General features: G+C 43.8%; 1 protein-coding gene across 1 annotated transcript in view; it reads left to right on the top strand.

Annotated features, from left to right (window-relative positions):
• Positions 1-890: 890 nt before the first annotated feature.
• The window catches only part of tnpo1 (transportin 1), an 83,723-nt gene continuing 63,450 nt past the window's right edge, over positions 891-21,163 (top strand). Inside the window, 5 exon segments of the mRNA XM_084324185.1 lie at positions 891-995; positions 1,187-1,312; positions 2,630-2,705; positions 5,206-5,355; positions 15,755-15,861. Coding sequence (XP_084180311.1) covers positions 1,208-1,312; positions 2,630-2,705; positions 5,206-5,355; positions 15,755-15,861 — 438 coding nt within the window. The 5' untranslated portion in view covers positions 891-995; positions 1,187-1,207.

Genomic DNA, 21,163 nt, shown 5'->3' with positions numbered 1-21,163 from the left:
TAGATCCGGGGCTAGGAGAAAAACATCCGGGGCTAAAGCCCCGGAAGCCCAGGGTTAACGACGCCACTGGTCCACAGGCAGGGGACTAACCAGTTGAGCTATACAAGCTGTCTTGAATTGTTACTGACTAATCCATCATTTACACTTTTCAAGTGCCAATTGCGGTCGTCGTCCATTATTTGGCATTAATAAATCAGATATCATGCGTGTGTGCTTTTGTGTGTGCGCTCTCGCGCTGACTCGTTAAGCCTTTCCCTACGCATATTCATTTCTGGAGCATTTCTTTATCCACTCTGGCGTGATGGTGTATTGTACTCACAAATCGCTTCCTGTTGAATTAATCGGTTGAGTGCAGCGCCGACTCTCTACTTACGAGGGGGGCGTACTAGCGTAGGTCAGTGGCCAATCAGAGCGCAAAACGGGAACCCGGAAACACGAACGCGTTGGTAAAAGCATAGCCGCTTCCCAGTCGTGTGGCTGCTGGGATGAAACAGGGTGAGCACTAGGACCTGCACGGAGGGTTCCCAGTCGTGTGGCTGCAGGGATGAAACAGGGTGAGCACTAGGACCTGCACGGAGGGTTCCCAGTCGTGTGGCTGTGGGGATGAAACAGGGTGAGCACTAGGACCTGCACGGAGGGTTCCCAGACGTGTGGCTGTGGGGATGAAACGGGGTGAGCACTAGGACCTGGCGGAGGGTTCCCAGACGTGTGGCTGTGGGGATGAAACAGGGTGAGCACTAGGACCTGGCGGAGGGTTCCCAGACGTGTGGCTGCGGGGATGAAACAGGGTGCGCACTAGGACCTGGCGGAGGGTTCCCAGACGGAGGCAGCGCGTTATGCGCCATGGATCTGTTCGGCCAGCAGCTACTGTAGCTTGTTGCGAAAACGGAATAACACTTGGCTTGTGACAGCAGCAGCAGGCCCCATGTCTGAACTCCCAGACAGACAGGCACATTGTTATTAGGACGGACAAACCATATTATTATCATCCCCGGGTATGTAGTTGTTTTACGCGTAAAATCAATCGCGCGTCATCCGTTATTATTATGACATATTATTCTATTAGCATAATCGATCATTCCGCTGCCACTACCTTTGATCCGTGAAGGTGAAGGGGATCATCTGTGTTGACAACTCCATTCTCTCTGCTTTTTATTTATTTTTTATTATTCCGTCGCTGCTGCAGGGATCTGGATCTGGAGCCAAGATGGAGTGCGAGTGGAACCCCGACGAGCTGGGTCTCCAGCAGATCCTCCAGCTGCTGAAGGAGTCCCAGAGTCCCGACACGACCACCCAGAGATCCGTGCAGCAAGTATCCTTATTGTGTCCTCTTCTCGGGATATATGTTAATATGTTAATATTGTCGTTAAACTATAGCGACCTATAGCCGGTTCCGAGTGGGTTGGTTGGTTGGTGCCCCTGCTTGTGCCACACTGGCACCTTTATTATGATAATAATAGGTAATAACGTTGTAATAAATAACCCATGGCGAGACAAAGTCCTCGCTAATAATAAGTCATATTATTAATATGTTATTCGCTGGATAATAATAAAAGGTCATGAGCGAGGACTTTATTGTCTCCTCCTATTATAGTTTGTCTCGCCATGGGTTATTATTATTATGACTGATATCCTATTATAACGTCTAATAACGGTTAAGTTATGCGCGTTATTATTATAGCTAGATAACGTTGACGTTACTGGGGAAATTAAATCCTTTTTTTGTTTTTTCCCCCGTTTATTTCGAACACAGTTGGATAAAGTTGACTAGTAGTGGTTTCGTTTTGTAGGACTGGTGTTTATTATCCAATGTAGGCCTACAGTTGTACAGTACAGTCCAATGTACAGTTTCTTCCCCCTCAAATGTACTCTCTTTTTAGACTCTTTTTGTATCACAAACAGTACTGTATATTTGTAGATCTGGTATGTCATAAATGTCTAGATGTAACAGTATTGTCTACCTGTATGTCATGTATATGTCATAAATGTCACTATGAATTGAAAATGGGGGACCCTGATGTAAACAAGACGAAAGTCTTTCTCTGGTCTGCATCCCCTTAACAATTGTGTGTATTGAGCCGTACTGTACTGTATTGTACCCATTCTGCAATCTGTTAATAAAGTTTTCAATCAATCAATCAATCAATCAATCAATCAATCAATCAGGCGAGGACTTTGTCTCCTAGTTTGTCTCGCCATGGGTTATTATTATGACTGATATCCTAACGTCTAATAACGGTTAAGTTATGCGTGTTATTAGCTAGATAACGTTGACGAACTTGACGTTACTGGAAAAATAAATCCTTTTTTTTGGTTTTCGTTTATTTCTAACACAGTTGGATAAAGTTGACTAGTAGTGGTTTCGTTTAGTATAGGACTGGTGTTATTACAGTTGTCGTGTCACCTCTGCCATCCCTTTGTTGTTGCGTTGGACTTGTGTGACAGTGTGGCCACTAGTGCAGTTGGTGGATTGTTCAGTCTTTTGTGAATTGAAACGTGTGTTGACGTTAGCCTAAATAAAAAGGAACAACCTGCGTTGTATTGTGTTGTGTGGCATGTTCACGATCACAATCCCGTTGGCCTCGTCTGTGCTATAATATCATGTCTTCCTCAACAACCTTTTCCAAAGAGACTCGAGCAGCTGAACCAGTACCCGGATTTTAACAACTACTTGATATTCGTCCTCACAAAGTTGAAATCTGAAGGTAAGATCCCCCCCCCCCACACCCTTTCCGTCACTCCCTAACATCTCCCCTAACATGACCTCCCTATGCCATAAAGGTCATAAAGGTCATGATGTCATGTATGTTGTGTATGTCATAAATGTCTCTTATGAATTGAAAATGGGGGACCCTGATGTAAACAAGACGAAAGTCTTTCTCTGGTCTGCATCCTCTTAACAATTGTGTGTATTGAGCCGTACTGTATTGTACCCATTCTGCAATCTGTTAAATAAAGTTTTCATTCATTCATTCATTCATTCATTCATTCATTCATTCATTCATTCATTCATTCATCCCCATCTCCTCTGGGGTTGAATCAGGGTTCGCGCAAGATCCCTGAAGTGCTTAAAGTGCTTGATTTTTTACACACAAAAAAAAGTCAAGGCCTGGAATTCCTTGAAAACAGCAAATTTTTTAACAAGGTGCTTAAAACGTCCTTGAAAATCAAATAAACCATTCACATTGGAAGTTTTGTTCATCCATGCTATTATTGTTCTGAATCATGAAATACAAATTTTCCATTTAAAGTGTAACTAATTGTCGGAAATAGGTTTTAAGCCATTGGATCTGATTCCCCCCCCCTATAAAAAACAGCATTTAAAAGAAAAATATAGTGCTTGGAAAAATACTTGAAAGTCCTTGAATTTCATGTAGCAATGTGCGTGGGAACCCTGTTGAATGTCGTTGCGTGCGTCGCGTGTGACTGCTTCGTGCCAGGTCTCACTCAGGCTACATGACTCAGGAGGAGACCGTCTTTGTCACAGATGAGGTGGCACTGCGGGAATATGGGTCATTCTAATTTTAAACCTAATGCCCTGCACCACTCAACTCCTGACCCGACTGTCTGTACAGTGGATGACCCGATTGTCGAGAGCTCTTAAAGACATTTGAACATTATGAGCGTTGCAGTTCGTGGAAGGATTTGGGATGCCATGGGGAATTTAGAAAAATATAGAATTAAGTCAACTCGGATAATACCGTTTTTGGAGGTGTTTGCTTAGTACTGTACACATATTGATTTATTTTTTCTAATAATTACTACGATTACAGTGTAGGGCAGTTGTAGACAGTGAAAGCAGTAGTATCCATTGAGTATAGGCAACAGAACTTCAAAGGTCGTATGGGTAACAAAGCCTATAGGGTATAGGCAATGGAGTTCAGAGTTGTGTTTAAGGTGTTCTTTATTCCACAAGGAGGGTAGCACTCGTTTCAAATCACCCTTCTGTAGCTTATCGCTGCTAAACGCCATTCAGTGTAAGTAGAGAAGTTGCCCTGTTCACCACGCCATCCTCTTCTCCCCCAGTGCCTCCATATCCTTCTCCTCACAGGTTGAACAGGAATGTGGAACTGCAGGTGCTGTGTTTATGTTTTGCGGTTCTAAGTGCACCATTATGCTGGTTTGAGGGTATTGCATACTGTACTTTCTATCAAAAAGCAGGGTAGCCGGACCAGCACTAGCCATATCACTGAAGAAGGACATTGTCCGAAACATGTCTGCTTTTTATTCAGGCTGCCATTAAAAAACATTGAACCTGTGAGTGCTGGTCCGGCTACCCTGCTTTTTGATATACTGATCTTTATGGGATTACAGCACCCAGTGTGAGAACTTGTGAGCGCGGTCTAACTTGACTATACTGTACTTTCTGTCAGTAGATTGTGTGAACAACCGATTGTCATTATTACCTCCCATCTGTTTTGCTCTATAATGTGCCTCAAACAACAACAACAAAAACCTGCACAATATTGAAACTCCCTTTCAACTTGCCAGTTAGGGTACCTACCTTGTGTGTACTGCACATTGTGTATACAGTTTACCCTTACTCATAGTATGCATTCAGATTCAAATTATTTATTGTATTGTAACGTATAATATAACTGATATAACTGACTGGCATACAGACCCTCATCTGCACCTTTGTTTACACTGTTTACATTATTTTTATTTTTTTGTATTGCCTATATTTATGTCTTTCTACTATAGTACCCTGCCCATACCTGTACATCCCCTCCCCCCTCCCCCATGCTACCATGGCACTCGAATTTCCACCAAGGGGATCAATAAAGGAATATCTCATCTTATCTCATCTGAACCCTTTCACTACCACACTACAGAAGGTTAACCCTTTCACTACCACACTAAGGGCTAGATCCACAAAGAATGGATTGCACGGAGCAAGTTGCACCCTTACTTACAATTCATTACGGACCCTGATGTAAACAAGACGAAAGTCTTTCTCAGGTCTGCATCCCCTTAACAATTGTGTCTATTGATCCGTACTGTATTGTACCCATTCTGCAATCTGTTAAATAACATTTTCATTCAATCAATCACTGTGCAGATTGATTGATTGAATCCCTGAATCTTTGTGGATCTAGCCCTAACTGTCTGTAGTGTGGTAGTGAAAGGGTTCACCTTCTGTAGTGTGGTAGTGAAAGGGTTAACTCGCTGACCTTCCTCCTCCTCCTCCTCCTCCTCCCGCAGACGAGCCGACCCGGTCCCTGAGTGGACTGATCTTGAAGAACAACGTGAAGGCCCACTATCAGAACTTCCCCAACGGCGTGTCCGAGTTCATCAAAAGCGAATGTCTCCAAAACATCGGCGACCCTTCGCCCCTCATCCGGGCCACCGTGGGTGAGTTACACCCTCTGGTACCAATTCTGTATATATATATATATGTGTAACGGATGGTATCGTGAAGAGCAGTCACTAAGGGCTGGGGTGAGTAGCGGTGCCAGGATGGTATCGTGAAGCACAGTCACGAAGGGCTGGGGCGAGTAGCGGTGCCAGGATGGTATCGTGAAGCACAGTCACGAAGGGCTGGGGCGAGTAGCGGTGCCAGGATGGTATCGTGAAGCACAGTCACGAAGGGCTGGGGCGAGTAGCGGTGCCAGGATGGTATCGTGAAGCACAGTCACGAAGGGCTGGGGTGAGTAGCGGTGCCAGGATGGTATCGTGAAGCACAGTCACGAAGGGCTGGGGTGAGTAGCGGTGCCAGGATGGTATCGTGAAGCACAGTCACGAAGGGCTGGGGTGAGTAGCGGTGCCAGGATGGTATCGTGAAGCACAGTCACGAAGGGCTGGGGTGAGTAGCGGTGCTATGGGTTAAACTCACATCCTCAAAAGACGCATAGACACGGTACAGAGAAGTGAATTCACCTCTTGGTATAGCGGTCTGTGTTGTTGCACGCGGCGTGGCAGACCCTTGTTCGAATCTCCCTTGGGGCATCGAAGTTTGAGGTGACGTTGTCACAACCGTTACATATATATACCTCTTGTCAGCTTAGTCAGGCCTGGATGCGTGAATACTTTCGACAACAAATGTTTGTTTCCGCGTTCGAGTTTTGCGCTCTGATTGGCCAGGTCATGTGACATGTGCGCCAATCGTGGGACAGCAAGTTCTGCGCCTATTTCCGGGTCTAACAGCCTGCAAACTACCAGGCGTTCTATCGCCATGCTCTAAGACAAACTCTAACCTTAACCAACTTCGAAAGAGCGCCTAAGCTTAACCAGTGTAGAAACTTGCGGTCCCACGATTGGCGCACATGTCACATGACCAGAAACGCATGGGCCAATCAGAGACGCAGAAACAAACATTTGTTGTCGAAAGTATTCAGGCGGCCTGGATGTTAGATGGTACAGTAGCGTGTACCTTTTGTCTGTTTTGACCATTGGCCCCCTTCTCGTTGTATGGTTTGGTTTTGATTATTGCAGTTCTACTAGATTTACATAAAAATTCTATATCAAGAATAAATAAATATAATAGGGGCGTCTGGGTAGCGCAGCGGACTAAGCGCCTGCCTACCACCGCAGAGAGACTCTGGGATCGAATCCAGCTGTCAGCGGTACCTCCGGCTTGGTCAGGCGGCAATCCATACTAACACAATTGGCAGTGTTAGCGGGTGAGAAGCCGGTGGGGGGTATGTATCCTAGTCGTTGTAAAACAGCGACTCCTACAGGTCGGTCGGGGCGCCTGCTCAGTGTGGGAAAGGAACTGTCAGGTGAAAAGAAGCGGCTGGCTGACTCCACATGTATCGGAGGAAGACATGTGGTAGTCTTCTCCCTCCCCCAGGCCGACAGTAGGGGGCAAAAGCGCGCAATGACCAGGAAGGGAATTGGCATAACGACTAAATTGGGATGGGAGAAAAATACGAAAAAGGGGGAGAAAAAGTAGAAAAAAAAAAATAGAATAAATAAATATATTGGAGCCCCTTGATCTCCCTGGCTGTCCGTATTGACTCCTGCCCAAAACTGAGATGACTGGTTACTGATTGGCAGCAGTGTCCTCGAGCGAGACACTTAACCTCGGCACCTCGCATGGTCGCCTCCGCGGGCGGCGTGTGAGTGAATGAGTGAGTGAATGTGAGGCACGAGTTGTTTGGAGCACTTTGGATAAAAGCCGCTGTATAAACGCGGTCCATTTACCATTCATGACCGCGTCGGAGCAGGAACTACTATCAAGCATAACGTCAATTCCCAAAGGTTACGGTATTTCTCAGCTCTTGTCTCGGAACGCTTTCTGTAGAACATTATTAACGGTCTGTCCTCTACGCACTGTGTCTGGGCGCGTGCTCTTCCTGAACCCAGGTGTAACTAATGATGTTCGCGTCGCGGTTCAGATGCCGTCTTATCGCGAGCCACCACCAGGGGCAAGCTGGCTGGCGTGGCGTGCTGTTGCCATGGTTACCAAACATCCAAGGGGAGGGGCGAACGAATCACCCAATAATGGCTTCCTTCCCGAGAGCCGATGACGTCAGGTCGTCTTGTCTGGTGATCGTGACCCGGTGATGAAACCACTGCTTTATTAACCCTCGAGTCAACCTTTAAAAAAATCACACCTTTAGCCCTTTGCCGAAAACTGCGATCTCAGTAAAACATATCTTTTTCATGTATTGTTCCAATTTTTTTTCATGAATATCATTATTAACTTCAGTCCTCACCATACATATCGAATATAATTTATTTTTAATTAGGGTTAAGGTTAAAAACATGGATTATTGGAATGTGAGTCAAAAATGTGAGACTGAGCTACTTTCCTGGTATATACATAAAATATAGCCAACACTATCCACACACACAAATAAAAGGCTATTTGCAGAGAATTGCGACAAGGGTGACTGGAGTTTATCATGACCGTGGGAAGACAAAGTTGTCATTTGAAATTGAAAGTAAATGAATCGCTCATCCTTAATTGACAATATTTTTTTGTATCCACTTTTTCTCCTGCTATTTTTTTTCTGTATTTTTTTCCTCCCATCCCAATTTAGTCGTTATGCCAATTCCCCCCTCCCCTTCCTGGTTGTTGCGCGCATGTGCCCCCCCCACGTCGGTCTAGGGAGCCCTGAAGTCTATCACATGCTTCCTCCGATACATAGGAGACAGCCAGCAGCCTCTTTTCACCTGGCAGCGAGGACTCTCATTGGTGAAGTGTAACGCGTGGGAGGTCACACTACCCTCACCCCATCTCCCTCCCTCGCTGTGCAGGCGCCCTGACCGACCTGTAGGAGTCGCTGTTTTACAACGACCAGAATACCACCCCACCGGCTTCCCTCCCGCTGACACTGCCAATTGTGCCAGTATGACGACCGGCCCAAGCCGGAGGCACCGCTGACAGCCGGATTCGATACCAGTGTCTCTGCGGTGGTAGACAGACGCTTAGTCCGCTGTGCTACCCGGCCGCACCCCTAATATATTGACAATATTGAAATTTGCCACTTATTTTGTGGTGAAAATCACAGTCGGCATCCAATATAGGTCAAGTTGGATTCTGGTTGAACCAGTTGTGAATTGGATGCATATGATTTAGAATTTGCATAATACTTTATTGCATAATAAACATTGTACTTGTTTGACAACCTGTCTTACCAAACATTGTGTTAACCCTTTCACTACCACACTACCAAAGGGTTACTTGTTAAAACCCTTTCACTGCCACAATACAGAAGGTTAACCCTTTCACTGCCACACGACAAAGGGTTAAAACCCTTTCACTACCACACTACAGAATGTTAACCCGCTCTGTAGTGTGGTAGTGAAAGGGTTAACCTTCTGTAGTAGTGTGGTAGTGAAAGGGTTAAAACTGAGGATTTCAAGTGCCGCCTGTAAAGCAGAGAAAACCAACCTCTCGTTCTATTAGCATAATATATATCTAACCTACTTACGAGTGGAAGAGGATTCCGAGGAATCTTAGGAGAGAAAGAGGATCTGGTTCAAATCAGATTTCCACTTCCACACGCGGCCCTGAGTCAGATACAGATCGGATTGTTTTGCAATATGTGGCCTCAGTCCGAACAGTCTTGTCAGAGTTCATGCCACCTTCACATCACTCTAGATTGAGATTTGTCACAATTCTGCGCTGCTGGCAGGAGGAGTCACTCACTGAACACAGACCTGGAAGCCAGCTGTGACGGAGGTGGTCAGTAGGGAGGGATGGGTACTGTTCACATTTTAACCGATACGGTACCGGTACCTGTGAATCGATACCGGTACCCAACGGTACCTTTTTCTGTACTTTAGTCTCTAAAAATGTAATCTACCTACCTCAGTTGTAAAAAAAAAAAAAAAAAATCCAAACTTAATATTTAATAAATAAATAATGTATTATTATTACTTTATTATTATTTACATCGTACTGATGTAAAGCACTTTGAACTGCAATCCCCTGTATGGAAGGTGCTATACAAATAAAGTTATTATTATTATTTATTTAGAACATATATATATATATATATATATATATATATATATATATATATATATATATATATATATATATATATAATTATTTATATATATATACAGTATACACAGTCACACACATATCAAATTATTCTTTTCATATGTAATAATAATAATAATTATAATAATAATAAATAATAATAATAATAATAATAATAATAATAATAATAATAATAATAATAATAATAATAATAATAATAATAATAATAATAATAATAATAATTTATAATAATAATAATAATAATATTGTATGTATTATCTGGTCAGTGGAGGGACAGTGAGGTGTTTAGTATTCGGGGCGATACTTTAGTCCGAGCAAAACTTGAGGGGATGTCTCATAACCGGTCTTGTGTTTGAAAGCATATTGAAAGAGCATCTTTCCCCTCCTCCTCGCCCCCATTATCATCTGCTTATGAATTAGCTGGCTGCTCATCAACTTTATAAATGAAACCATAAACTGTGACTTCAGTGTCCTCCATGTTTACATACGTCATCTTTATTGTTAATTTGCGCCATGCGGGTCAGTTCAGGAGCATGTGACCGGTTCACACTGGAATCTGATCTTGGCCACAGTTTAAAAAAACAACAACAATGTGGACAACCAAACAAAAAAAATCTGATCCGAGCAATAAATCAGAATTGAGCACAGTGTGGCCGACAGTGTGAACGCAGCCGGTGTCTCGGTGTAGAATTGTGTTTTCTGTTCATCTTATCGCGGCAATAATTCCTTAACCCTTTCACTACCACACGTACCAAAGGGTTAACCCTTTCACAGCGACACTACAGAAGGATAACCCTTTCACTGCCACACGACAGAAGGTTAACGCTTTCACAACCACACTACAGAAGGTTAACCCCTTCACTACCACACCAGTGACGGGGGTTAACCTTCTGTAGTGTGGTAGTGAAAGGGTTAAAAGGAAATAAATGTTGTAGTGTGTTGTAGCTTGTTTACCCAAAAGCTCACAATTCAAACGCGTTTATTTGGATTTTGAAAGTTGGATTTTTAAAAGCGGAATTCCAGCGATTCCGTGCGTCATTTCTGCAAAAACGGAAAATAAGAGGCCCTATGAATTCCTGATCCGCTGCGTGTAGACCTGCTATTGTGACACGCAGAGTTCTGCATGTGCACAATCTAATCCTAACGACGGCTGCCGCTGCAGTAATCCAATAATCATGTGATTGTGTGCGATTAATATTATGAGATAATAGCACTTGTTTTGTACGCTTGCGATTATCGTTTAATTTTCTCCTTTTTTACAATATATCCTCTTCCATATTAACCTTCAGACAAAAAAAAAGCAAACGTCTTTGCACTAAATGCACATCCCGTCAGCCGCTGTGTGACATTACTTAGATTCGGATAAAGCTGCCTGTTGAACAGCCCTACATCTCTGTGCAGCACAGGTCACAGGGAGGTTAGATGCTGTGTCTCAGTGTGTGTGTGTGTGTGTGTGTGTGTGTGTGTGTGTGTGTGTGTGTGTGTGTGTGTGTGTGTACTACGAACCCTTTTGGAAGTTCACCGACGCTCGCTCCGGTGTTACCGTGGCAATGCAGCTCTGTGAGGAACACGGAGGGATCTGGTTGCCAAGCAACATACGACATCATCACCGATCTGGGTGATGATGAGACGATTCGATTGGTCATCGCAAACCAATTGAATGGTGCTGAGTGGTGCTACGTGCAATAAGCCACTTAGAAACATCATTTCAATAAAATAGCAAACGCAAGTTATTTATTTAAGTGCAGTGTGCAAGGTTACCGTCTGGGTTTGTGAATGTGTGAGTGAGTGAGTGGGTAAATGTGACCGACAAAATTGTAAAGCGCTTTGGATAAAAGCTGCTATATCAATGCACCATTTACCGTTTACACACACACAGTGGAACAGAGGAATAGAGCACCGGGCGATCACACATCAGACAATGATGCGTCTGTTTCTAAGCTCGCCCCAAGCTTTCACTGCAAACATCTTTTAAAACAGGGACAGATGAAGCCTGCTTTGACATGAAGCCCTTAATGGTCACCCCCCCCCCCTCCTACATCTCAGACCTCCTATCCCCCTATTCCAACACCAGGTCCCTCAGGTCAGCCGATCAGAGGCTCCTGACAGTCCGGAGGTCTAACCTCAAGCTCAGGGGGGGCCGTGCCTTTGCTGTCGCAGCCCATGAACTGTGGAACAGCATCCCCACCTCCATTAGGCTTGCCCCCTCGATAGATGCCTTCAAATCTAGGCTCAAAACCCACTTCTACCTACTAGCCTTTCCCGTTCACTGACTCATGCCCTGTTTTCCTGTGTGTTTGCCTGTGTGCCCTCCCATACAATGGAGTGTGATTGTTGTCTAGATGTATCTGTGTATCTACCCTCTGTACAGCACTTTGGTTGACACGTGTCATGTTAAATGTGCTATATAAATAAATCGGATTGATTGATTGATTGATTGATTGATTGATTGGATATACCAGACAGCTTGGGTACAGCAGACAGCTTGGGTACAGCAGACAGCTTGGGTACAGCAGACAGCAGACAGCAGACAGCTTGGGTACAGCAGACAGCAGACAGCTTGGGTACAGTAGACAGCTTGGGTACAGCAGACAGCAGACAGCAGACAGCAGACAGCAGACAGCAGACAGCTGGTCTTCAGAAGAATTCAGAGGCATGTTTCCCTTTTATTAGCAGCTTTGTAGCAGCGGTGGCTAGGGGTGGGAATCGCTAGAGATCTCGCGATACTTGAGCCGCGATACTATCGATATATCGCGAACATTGCGATTTCTTTTATTTTTTTATCAAATTCTTTTATTTATTTTTTTTTACTGCAAAGTAAAACTGTCAACATGTTTTATCTAATAAAATAAAGTTCAGTCTGTTCATCTCACTTCAATAATTTTTATTGCAGAACATGGTATTTTCTCAAGCAGACAGATGTACCTGAGAAACTGAACTGTTTGTATTACAGTCATATTCCAACTTAACTGAATGCACATGTGTGTGTGGACTACTGTACTATTACAGGTATTGAAATGAACAATGCAACTTCCTTATACAAAAAAAAAAAAAAAAAAAAATTATTTAAATTTTTTTTATGAATAATTAAATATCGATACAGTATCGCCACGCAAAGTATCGCGATACTACTACGTTTCGATTTTTTTCCCCCACCCCTAGCGGTGGCTCAGGAGGCAGAGCGGTCGTCTGGTAATCTTAAGGTTCCCGGCTCGATCCCAGCTCCTCTCGGCAGTGTGTTGGAAGTAAATGGTGCATTTATATAGCGCCTTTATCCAAGGCGCTTTACAACATTCACCCATTGTTACGACCCTGGCTCAGAGGGAAGCAACATAAAGGGAACACAGACACCAACGGTCAAGTTTAAACCAAAATGATATATTTATTACTATATCTAGCACAAACAAAAGGTCAATGTGGTGGAAGGGAGGGAGACACTGCTCCCACGGTGTATTCAAGCAGTAGATAGCGGGGACGACCACGCTGCCCGGGAGGAGCGAGAATCGAACCGGGAACCTTCCGATTACCAGACGACCGCTCTACCTCCTGAGCCACTCAAGTGTCCTTGAGCGATGCATGTGCCTGACGGGCTGAACTGTTTGTATTGCAGTCATGTTCCGACTTAACTGAATGCACATGTGTGTGTGTGGACTGCTGTACTATTGCGGGTATTGAAGTGAACAATGCAACTTCCTTTTTTTTTTATTTTATCTTTTTTTTATAAATGATTAGGTGTCGATATTTCGGGAAATTAGTATTGAAACAGTTTTGGGTATTCAGAATCGATATGTGTCGATTTTTCGATATTTTCGACAACACTACTATGTATGTGTGACATATATGTATATATATATGTATGTGTATATATGTCAGAGAATCAGCCCCTTGCGTCCTTAGTGTATAGCATATGACATGGTGTATGTTTGTTCATTGATGTGACAGTGTCTGGCAACATACTGTTTGTGTTCTTTTTATTTATTTTTTATTATCTTTGTGTTTGTGATTTGTCTTGATGTGTGTTTGTGAAACTATAAAAGCTGAAAATAAAATATTATAAAGTGTCCTTGAGCGAGACACTGAGCCCCTAACTGCTGATTGATTGATTGACAATGTTATTAACAGATTGCAGAATGGGTACAGTACAGTACAGCTCAATACACACAATTGTTAAGGGGATGCAGACCAGAGAAAGACTTTCGTCTTGTTTACATCAGGGTCCCCCATTTTCAATTCATCAGGACATATTATGACATACAGATAGACAGTACTGCTACATCTATACATTTATGACATACCAGATATCCCGTCGAGCCGGTTGGCACGGATGCTTCCGCCGCGGGTGCGTGTGAGTGAGTGAGTGAGTGGGTGAGTGACTGAATATATGAGGTATATGTTTCAAAAGCGTTTTGGCATAAAATCACTATATAAAACGTTAGGTTCTTATTTCCAGTGGGGTTCCAGAGAAAGATGTCAAGGAAAGATGCGTGATTGGTCTGAGGGGGATTATAGGTGGTTGAGGTCGTCTGCTCCAGGGTTAGTTGAACTGTTCTGGGACCAGTTTAGTTAACGTCAGCAGCAGCTAACGTCAGTTTAGGTTTTCACCGTGACTTGGACGTCGTACAGGGATGGCGAGGACGTGCAGCACGTTAGACGCATTGGATGCGTGGCTCGCGTGGCTGATGGCGGGAGCGGCAGTGGCTCACACGCAGCAGAGTACATGCACCACATTTTATATGTCGCCTTTTCATCCAACGTACGCCTCACATTCTCACACCGACGTCAGAGGCGACCGGGCAGCAAGGTGCTCGGGGTTAAGTGTCTCGCTCAAGGACTCTTTGTCACGCCGCCCGGGGGAGGAGCAGGAGGATCGAACCGGGAAGCGATCTGATTGGCCACTGACGTTTCTGGTCATGTGACATGTGCGCCAATCGTGTGACGCCTGTTTCTGCGCCTATTTCCGCCTCGAACAGCCTGCAAACTACCTAACGCCTAGTTTATCACTGGTTAAGCTTATAGGCGACTCTTTCGAAGTTGGTTAAGGTTAGAGTTTGGAATCAGGGCTGGTGTTCTATCGCCCTGCTCTAAGACAAACTCTAACCTTAACCAACTTCGAAAGAGTGCCTAAGCTTAACCAGTGATAAACTAGGCGTTAGGTAGTTTGTGCAGGCTGTTCGAGGCGGAAATAGGCGCAGGAACAGGCGTCACACGATTGGCGCAGATGTCACACGATGACCAGAAACGTCAGTGGCCAATCAGATCGCAGAACGCGAACTGGAGGGTAGTTGGTAAAAGTATTGACGCAACCGGGAACCTTCCGATTACCAGGCGATCAGGTCCCAGGTTATCTGTGTTGGTGGCGAGCTGCAATGGGCAATATACACACGGTGGACATTCATTATTAATGTGTTGTTATTATATGAGTCTGGGTGAATGTATTTGCGGTGGGCCTGTCTGATATTGCAGTGGGTCGTCAGGGAAAAACCTTTGGTATCTAACCCTCGTTTCTACATCGGGGGAGGGGGGTCTGGTGGTCCTCCCCCAGGACATTTAGATTTCATTTCCTGCATTCTCTTGTACCTTTATGCACCAATTTGTGCCTTTTCTACATCAATTCATGGTGGAAATTACTTTATTTATGTAAAGGAAAAGACAACGTTCAGGTACCCACTGCAGTAATGCAGTGAGGCTCTCAGGCGTTCTGTATCGCTTTCAGATATTTATTCTCCTGTATTATTATATATAGTTACAGGTAAGAAGGATATATTTAATGTTTTGACCCCCTTGTTCTTTTGTTATTTTTTTACCTCTTTTGGAGAGTTTCATATTAGCTATATTGATTGATTGATTGAAAACTTTAATTAACAGATTGCAGGATGTGTACAGTACAGTACAGCTCAATACACACAATTGTTAAGGGGATGCAGACCAGAGAAAGACGTTCGTCTTGTTTACATCAGGGTCCCCCATTTTCAATTCATAATGACATTTATGACATACACAACATACAGATAGATACGGATATAAAAATCTAATCTAATCATCTAATCTAATAATCATGACACTCATGACATGTACACGACATCCAGAACAGATATACAGTACTGTTCCATTTGTGAGTTGTGACATACAACATACAAGATATGCAAATATACAGTACTGTTAAACCGAGATCCTAACAGTAAATATATACATACGAGGGGGAGGGAACTGTACATTAGATGTACATCTTTGAGGGGGACATGTCCGCTGCAGCCTGGCCTCGTGGGATCCTCATCCTCATCTCTGCCTCCGCAGGGATCCTCATCACCACCATCGCCTCCAAGGGGGAACTGCAGAACTGGCCGGAGCTGCTGCCCAAACTGTGTCTGCTGCTGGACTCTGAGGACTACAACACCTGTGAGGTGAGGACACAGAGAGATGACCTCACACTACATTACATTACATTACTGAGGACTACAACACCTGTGAGGTGAGGACGACGAGATGACCCCACATTACATTACACTACATTACTGAGGACTACAACACCTGTGAGGTGAGGACACAGAGATGACCTCACACTACATTACATTACATTACCTCACATTGCATTACATTACAGTACAGTACATTAGATTACATTAGATTACAGTACAGTACATTAGATTACAGTACAGTACATTAGATTACAGTACAGTACATTAGATTACATCACATTACATTAGATTACATTACATTACAGTACCTCACATTACATTACATTACATTACATTACAGTACATTACATTACAGTATATTACATTACATTACAGTACATTACATTACAGTACATTAGATTACATTACAGTACCTCACATTACATTACATTAGATTACATCACATTACATTAGATTACATTACATTACAGTACCTCACATTACATTACATTACATTAGATTACATCACATTAAAATGTATTGTCATCATACAGCACATGTACAGTACAATGAAAATAAAGTTTGGCATCCAACCAGAGTGCAAATGTAACAGTATTGCAAGTGCAATAGTAATATACAATGTACAGGTGTTTTAGCTAGGTATACGATATATGACATTTATATTTACATTTAGTCATTTAGCTGACGCTTTTATCCAAAGCGACTTACAAGTTCTGTACGACAAGACAGCAAGAAGGGTGAATTATGTATGAATTGATACTACTGAGTAATAGTGCTAATCAGATGTACTGTACAGAGTTGTAGTATTAGTATGTACAGTGATACAGGTATGAACACACTATGGTAGTAAGTCATACTGGCCAGCAGCGTAACTAGTAAGAGTAGGTAAGGGATATGTACAGATATAGATATAGTATCTACAGATATGTAAAAAGGATTATATTATTAGGCATGTACAGACAGATGTGGATAGATATGTATACTACTGTAAGAATAAAAAAAAAATATATATACGGTATATACAGCATTATTGTACATGCTATCATGCAGAGTTATATGGGTTATATGCAGGTGTATAAATATAGATGGCTTGAAAACATTGGACAGAAGTGGACCGAGGGCTTAGAACTGCGCAAATACACACATGCACAAGGGATTCAGATAGTGGTGGTAGTAGTAGGGTGTGTGTGTGTGTGTGTGTGTGTGTGTGTGTGTGTGTGTGTGTGTGGGTGTGTGTGTGTGTGTGCGCGTGTGCGTGTGTGTGCGTGTGTGTGCGTGTGTGTGTGTGCGTCTGCGCCCCTTGAAGCAGGGTCATTTCTCCAGTTGTGGTGGTAGTGTGTTACTGCTAGAGGTGGTTTGAACTAGAGAGCTATTTAAAGGTTTCCATTCCAGTGGAGTTCCTTTTCTGACCACTAGGCCAATCCCAGCTAACCACATCCCAGCTAGCAACATCCCAGCTAGCAACATCCCAGCTAACCACATCCCAGCTAGCAACATCCCAGCTAGCAACATCCCAGCTAGCAACATCCCAGCTAACCACATCCCAGCTAACCACATCCCAGCTAGCAACATCCCAGCTAGCAACATCCCAGCTAACCACATCCCAGCTAGCAACATCCCAGCTAGCAACATCCCAGCTAGCAACATCCCAGCTAACCACATCCCAGCTAACCACATCCCAGCTAACTACATCCCAGCTAGCAACATCCCAGCTAACCACATCCCAGCTAACCACATCCCAGCTAGCAACATCCCAGCTAGCAACATCCCAGCTAGCAACATCCCAGCTAGCAACATCCCAGCTAACCACATCCCAGCTAGCAACATCCCAGCTAACCACATCCCAGCTAGCAACCACATCCCAGCTAACCACATCCCAGCTAACTACATCCCAGCTAACCACATCCCGGCTAACCACATCCCAGCTAACCACATCCCAGCTAGCAACCACATCCCAGCTAACCACATCCCAGCTAACTACATCCCAGCTAACTACATCCCAGCTAACCACATCCCAGCTAACTACATCCCAGCTAACCACATCCCGGCTAACCACATCCCGGCTAACCACATCCCAGCTAACAACATAAACCACGTCTCATGCATCTTCATTCAATGGACATGAATTTGGACATGGTGTGTGTGTGTGTGTGTGTGTGTGTGTGTGTGTGTGTGTGTGTGTGCGTGTGTGTGTGTGTGTGTAAGTAAGTAAGTAAGTAAGTAAGTAAGTAAGTAAGTAAGTAAGTAAGTAAGTAAGTAAGTAAGTAAGTAAGTAAGTAAGTAAGTAAGTAAGTAAGTAAGTAAGTAAGTAAGTAAGTAAGTAAATACAGTTTATTTGTGTGTGTGTGTGTGTGTGTGTGTGTGTGTGTGTGTGTGTGTGTGTGTGCGCGCGCGTGTGTGTGTGTGTGTGTGCATGTGCATGTGTGCGTGCCAACATGTCTGCTGGTACATGTGTATCTATGCACAGCGGCATGTGTGTGTGGATGTGTTTTTGTCAGACGGGCGTTGGGTCTGGATTACCTCCCGCTGGGTGGATCAGCCCACAGAACTCCTCGCGGGACGGGCTTCCAGCGCCGCAGCTTATTGCCAAATGAAATCATTTAATCTCCCTCCCTGCCTCCTCCTTGTTTAAATTTTTTTTTATAAAATAAAAATATTTAAACCCCCAAAAAACAAAACATCTGACCCCATTTCCCAGCGTGCCTCACACCAGCATTACCCCAGAATAGCTTCCATAACACATCAGCGGGAAAAAAACAGCGAAACCGTCCAAGTGTTAAGTCTGTCCTCCAGCGCCCAGCGGTCCGCGGCGTTCTCATAATATCTCTCATATCATATCAGCATATCTTAGTTTAATCACGTCCCCGCGGTACGGTCACGGACATGCTAATCATGCCCCCGGTCGGTGTATCATCCACCCTCCCCCCCGCCCGGGTCCAGCTGTATGGCACGCTTTCTCTTAATGTGGGGGGACAGTGCGGTGCCGCCCGGCTCTGGGCTGTAATAAATTGACTGACCTTTTTAATGCCGCTGTCGGATGGATGGGTCGGCAATTATTTGAAGGTCTCGTTTTATGAAAAACCGGGTTTTGCCGCCTGGTGTTGGTGTGGTTTTTGGCGCTCTGGAGTGTGGATTTGTCCTCGTTATCTCTTATGCCCCCCTAACGATTTTGCAGAGTTGTCACCTTAGTGCATGAAAAGATTGCATCGCGTTCAAGGTCATAAAAAACTTAATTTGTAATATTTCATTCCAATTATTTTTTTATGAATACCACTATGAACCTAACTCAACATATCTATCAAAGATTCCAAATATTTCCGTTTGTAGGGTTATGGTTAGGGTTAGGGTTAGGGTTGGGGTTAGGGTTGGGGTTAGGGTTAGGGTTAGGGTTAGAGTTAGGTTAGGGGACTGTTGAGCAAGTGTTGGGGTGGGCACGGGCACAGGGATGAGATTTTACCTTCTCCTAATCTTTCTGTCTGGGTAACCCTAACCCCAACCCTAACCCTAACCATAACCCTAACCCTAACCCCCATGGCAAGAAATAAACCACTATGGACGGTTTGAAAGCAAATATTGTTAACTTTTGTGTTAGAGGGTTTCAAAATCTAATCTTTTCAAATTCTGTGAATATATGGAAAATAAGCAAACGGACACAATTTCATGACATAATAATCAACACAGCCATCGTTGTACACAGAAACACAAACAAATATAGGCAAAAAACACAAAATAGTCGCTAAGGGGGCAGAAGAGTTAAATGATGAAAAATCAAACAAAGATATATGTTTTCCCTTGTTTTTACCGGCACAGTGTAGTGTATCGAGAGGGGGGCCCTATTAACTGTTACACTGCTGGACTCCCTAGCTAGCCAGGTAGCGTGTATACTTTCCCCAATACATTTTCCAGTTCCGCGTGCGCGTTCAGCGATCTGATTGGCCACGGACGTTTCTGGTGCGATCTGATTGGCCACTGACGTTTCTGGTCATGTGACATGTGCGCCCAATCGCGTGACGAGCTGTGTCTTTGCCCATTTCCGGGTCTAACAGCCTGCAAACTACCTAACGCCTAGTTTATCACTGGTTAAGCTTAGGCGACTCTTTCGAAGTTGGTTAAGGTTAGAGTTTAGAATCAGGGCTGGTGTTCTATCGCCCTGCTCTAAGGCAAACTCTAACCTTAACCAACTTCGAAAGAGTGCCTAAGCTTAACCGGTGGCAGAACTTGCCGTCACACGATTGGGGTGCACATGTCACATGACCAGAAACGTCAGTGGCCAATCAGAGCGCAGAAGGCGAACACGGAACTGGAAATGTATTGGGGAAAGAATTCAGGCAGCCCGGTAGCATAACTCTGTAGGATAAGTCCGTTAACAGCTGGGAGAACAGAAAAGAGAGATGAAGAAAGAGAGACCGGAGATGTTACATGGTAGCAACGTCTTGTACGTTTTGCTTGAACGTACCTGAAGAAAAGTTTTGGCCTTTATGGCGTCACACCACCGAGGACACAAGCGATCAATTAGCTTTAATTAATCAATTAGCTCTGCTCGTTGGAGCCAGGGACACTACCTACCTAATGTAGTGCTGCCCCGTTTGTAAAGGGGTCTTGGGTTTGGTGCCAAAGAAATGCCTGCTCAATACAAGAGAGAGGAGCTGAGACATGTATCATTAGAATTAGATTAGGAGCCTAGTAGACTCCCACCGAAAAGGACAATATATACTACCTTGTGCATATCTTATGTGAATACTGTATACTTCATCAGATCATATATTTAGCATTTTAGCATTTTTTTTTTATTATTATATATTAGATTAGATTTAGATTATTGGATTATTATTAGATTATATATTGTAACTATTTATTGTAGGGCAAGTATAACTGAGAGGGCATACATACCCTCATCGCGCACCTTATTGCCCATATTGCACATGTCCAGAGTTCATTATATTGATTTGTTATATTGTTTACACTGCTTTTCTATTCTATTTTATATTTACTTCTCCACTGTACTATAATTCTGTGACCTGTACCTGTATGTCTTCTACTACCTGTACCCCCATGCTGCTATGATGCCAGAATTTCGCCCAAGGCAAGGGGATCAATAAAGGAATATCTTATCTTATCTTCAAACTGAACACCCTGTTCCACAGATTCCTCGTGAGAAATAGTTGAACAGATACTAAATATGGTACCTTTTAACCCTTTCACTGCCACACTACACAGAAGGTTAACCCTTTACTACCGTTGGTAGTGTGATAGTAAAGGGTTAACCTTCTGTAGTGTGGCAGTGAAA

Source organism: Notolepis coatsorum (assembly GCF_963971535.1).
Source record: "Notolepis coatsorum genome assembly, chromosome: 11".
NCBI classification, from domain to species: domain Eukaryota; kingdom Metazoa; phylum Chordata; class Actinopteri; order Aulopiformes; family Paralepididae; genus Notolepis; species Notolepis coatsorum.
The sequence above is the reverse complement of the archived record's forward strand: the minus strand, read 5'-3'. Positions and strand labels throughout refer to the sequence as shown.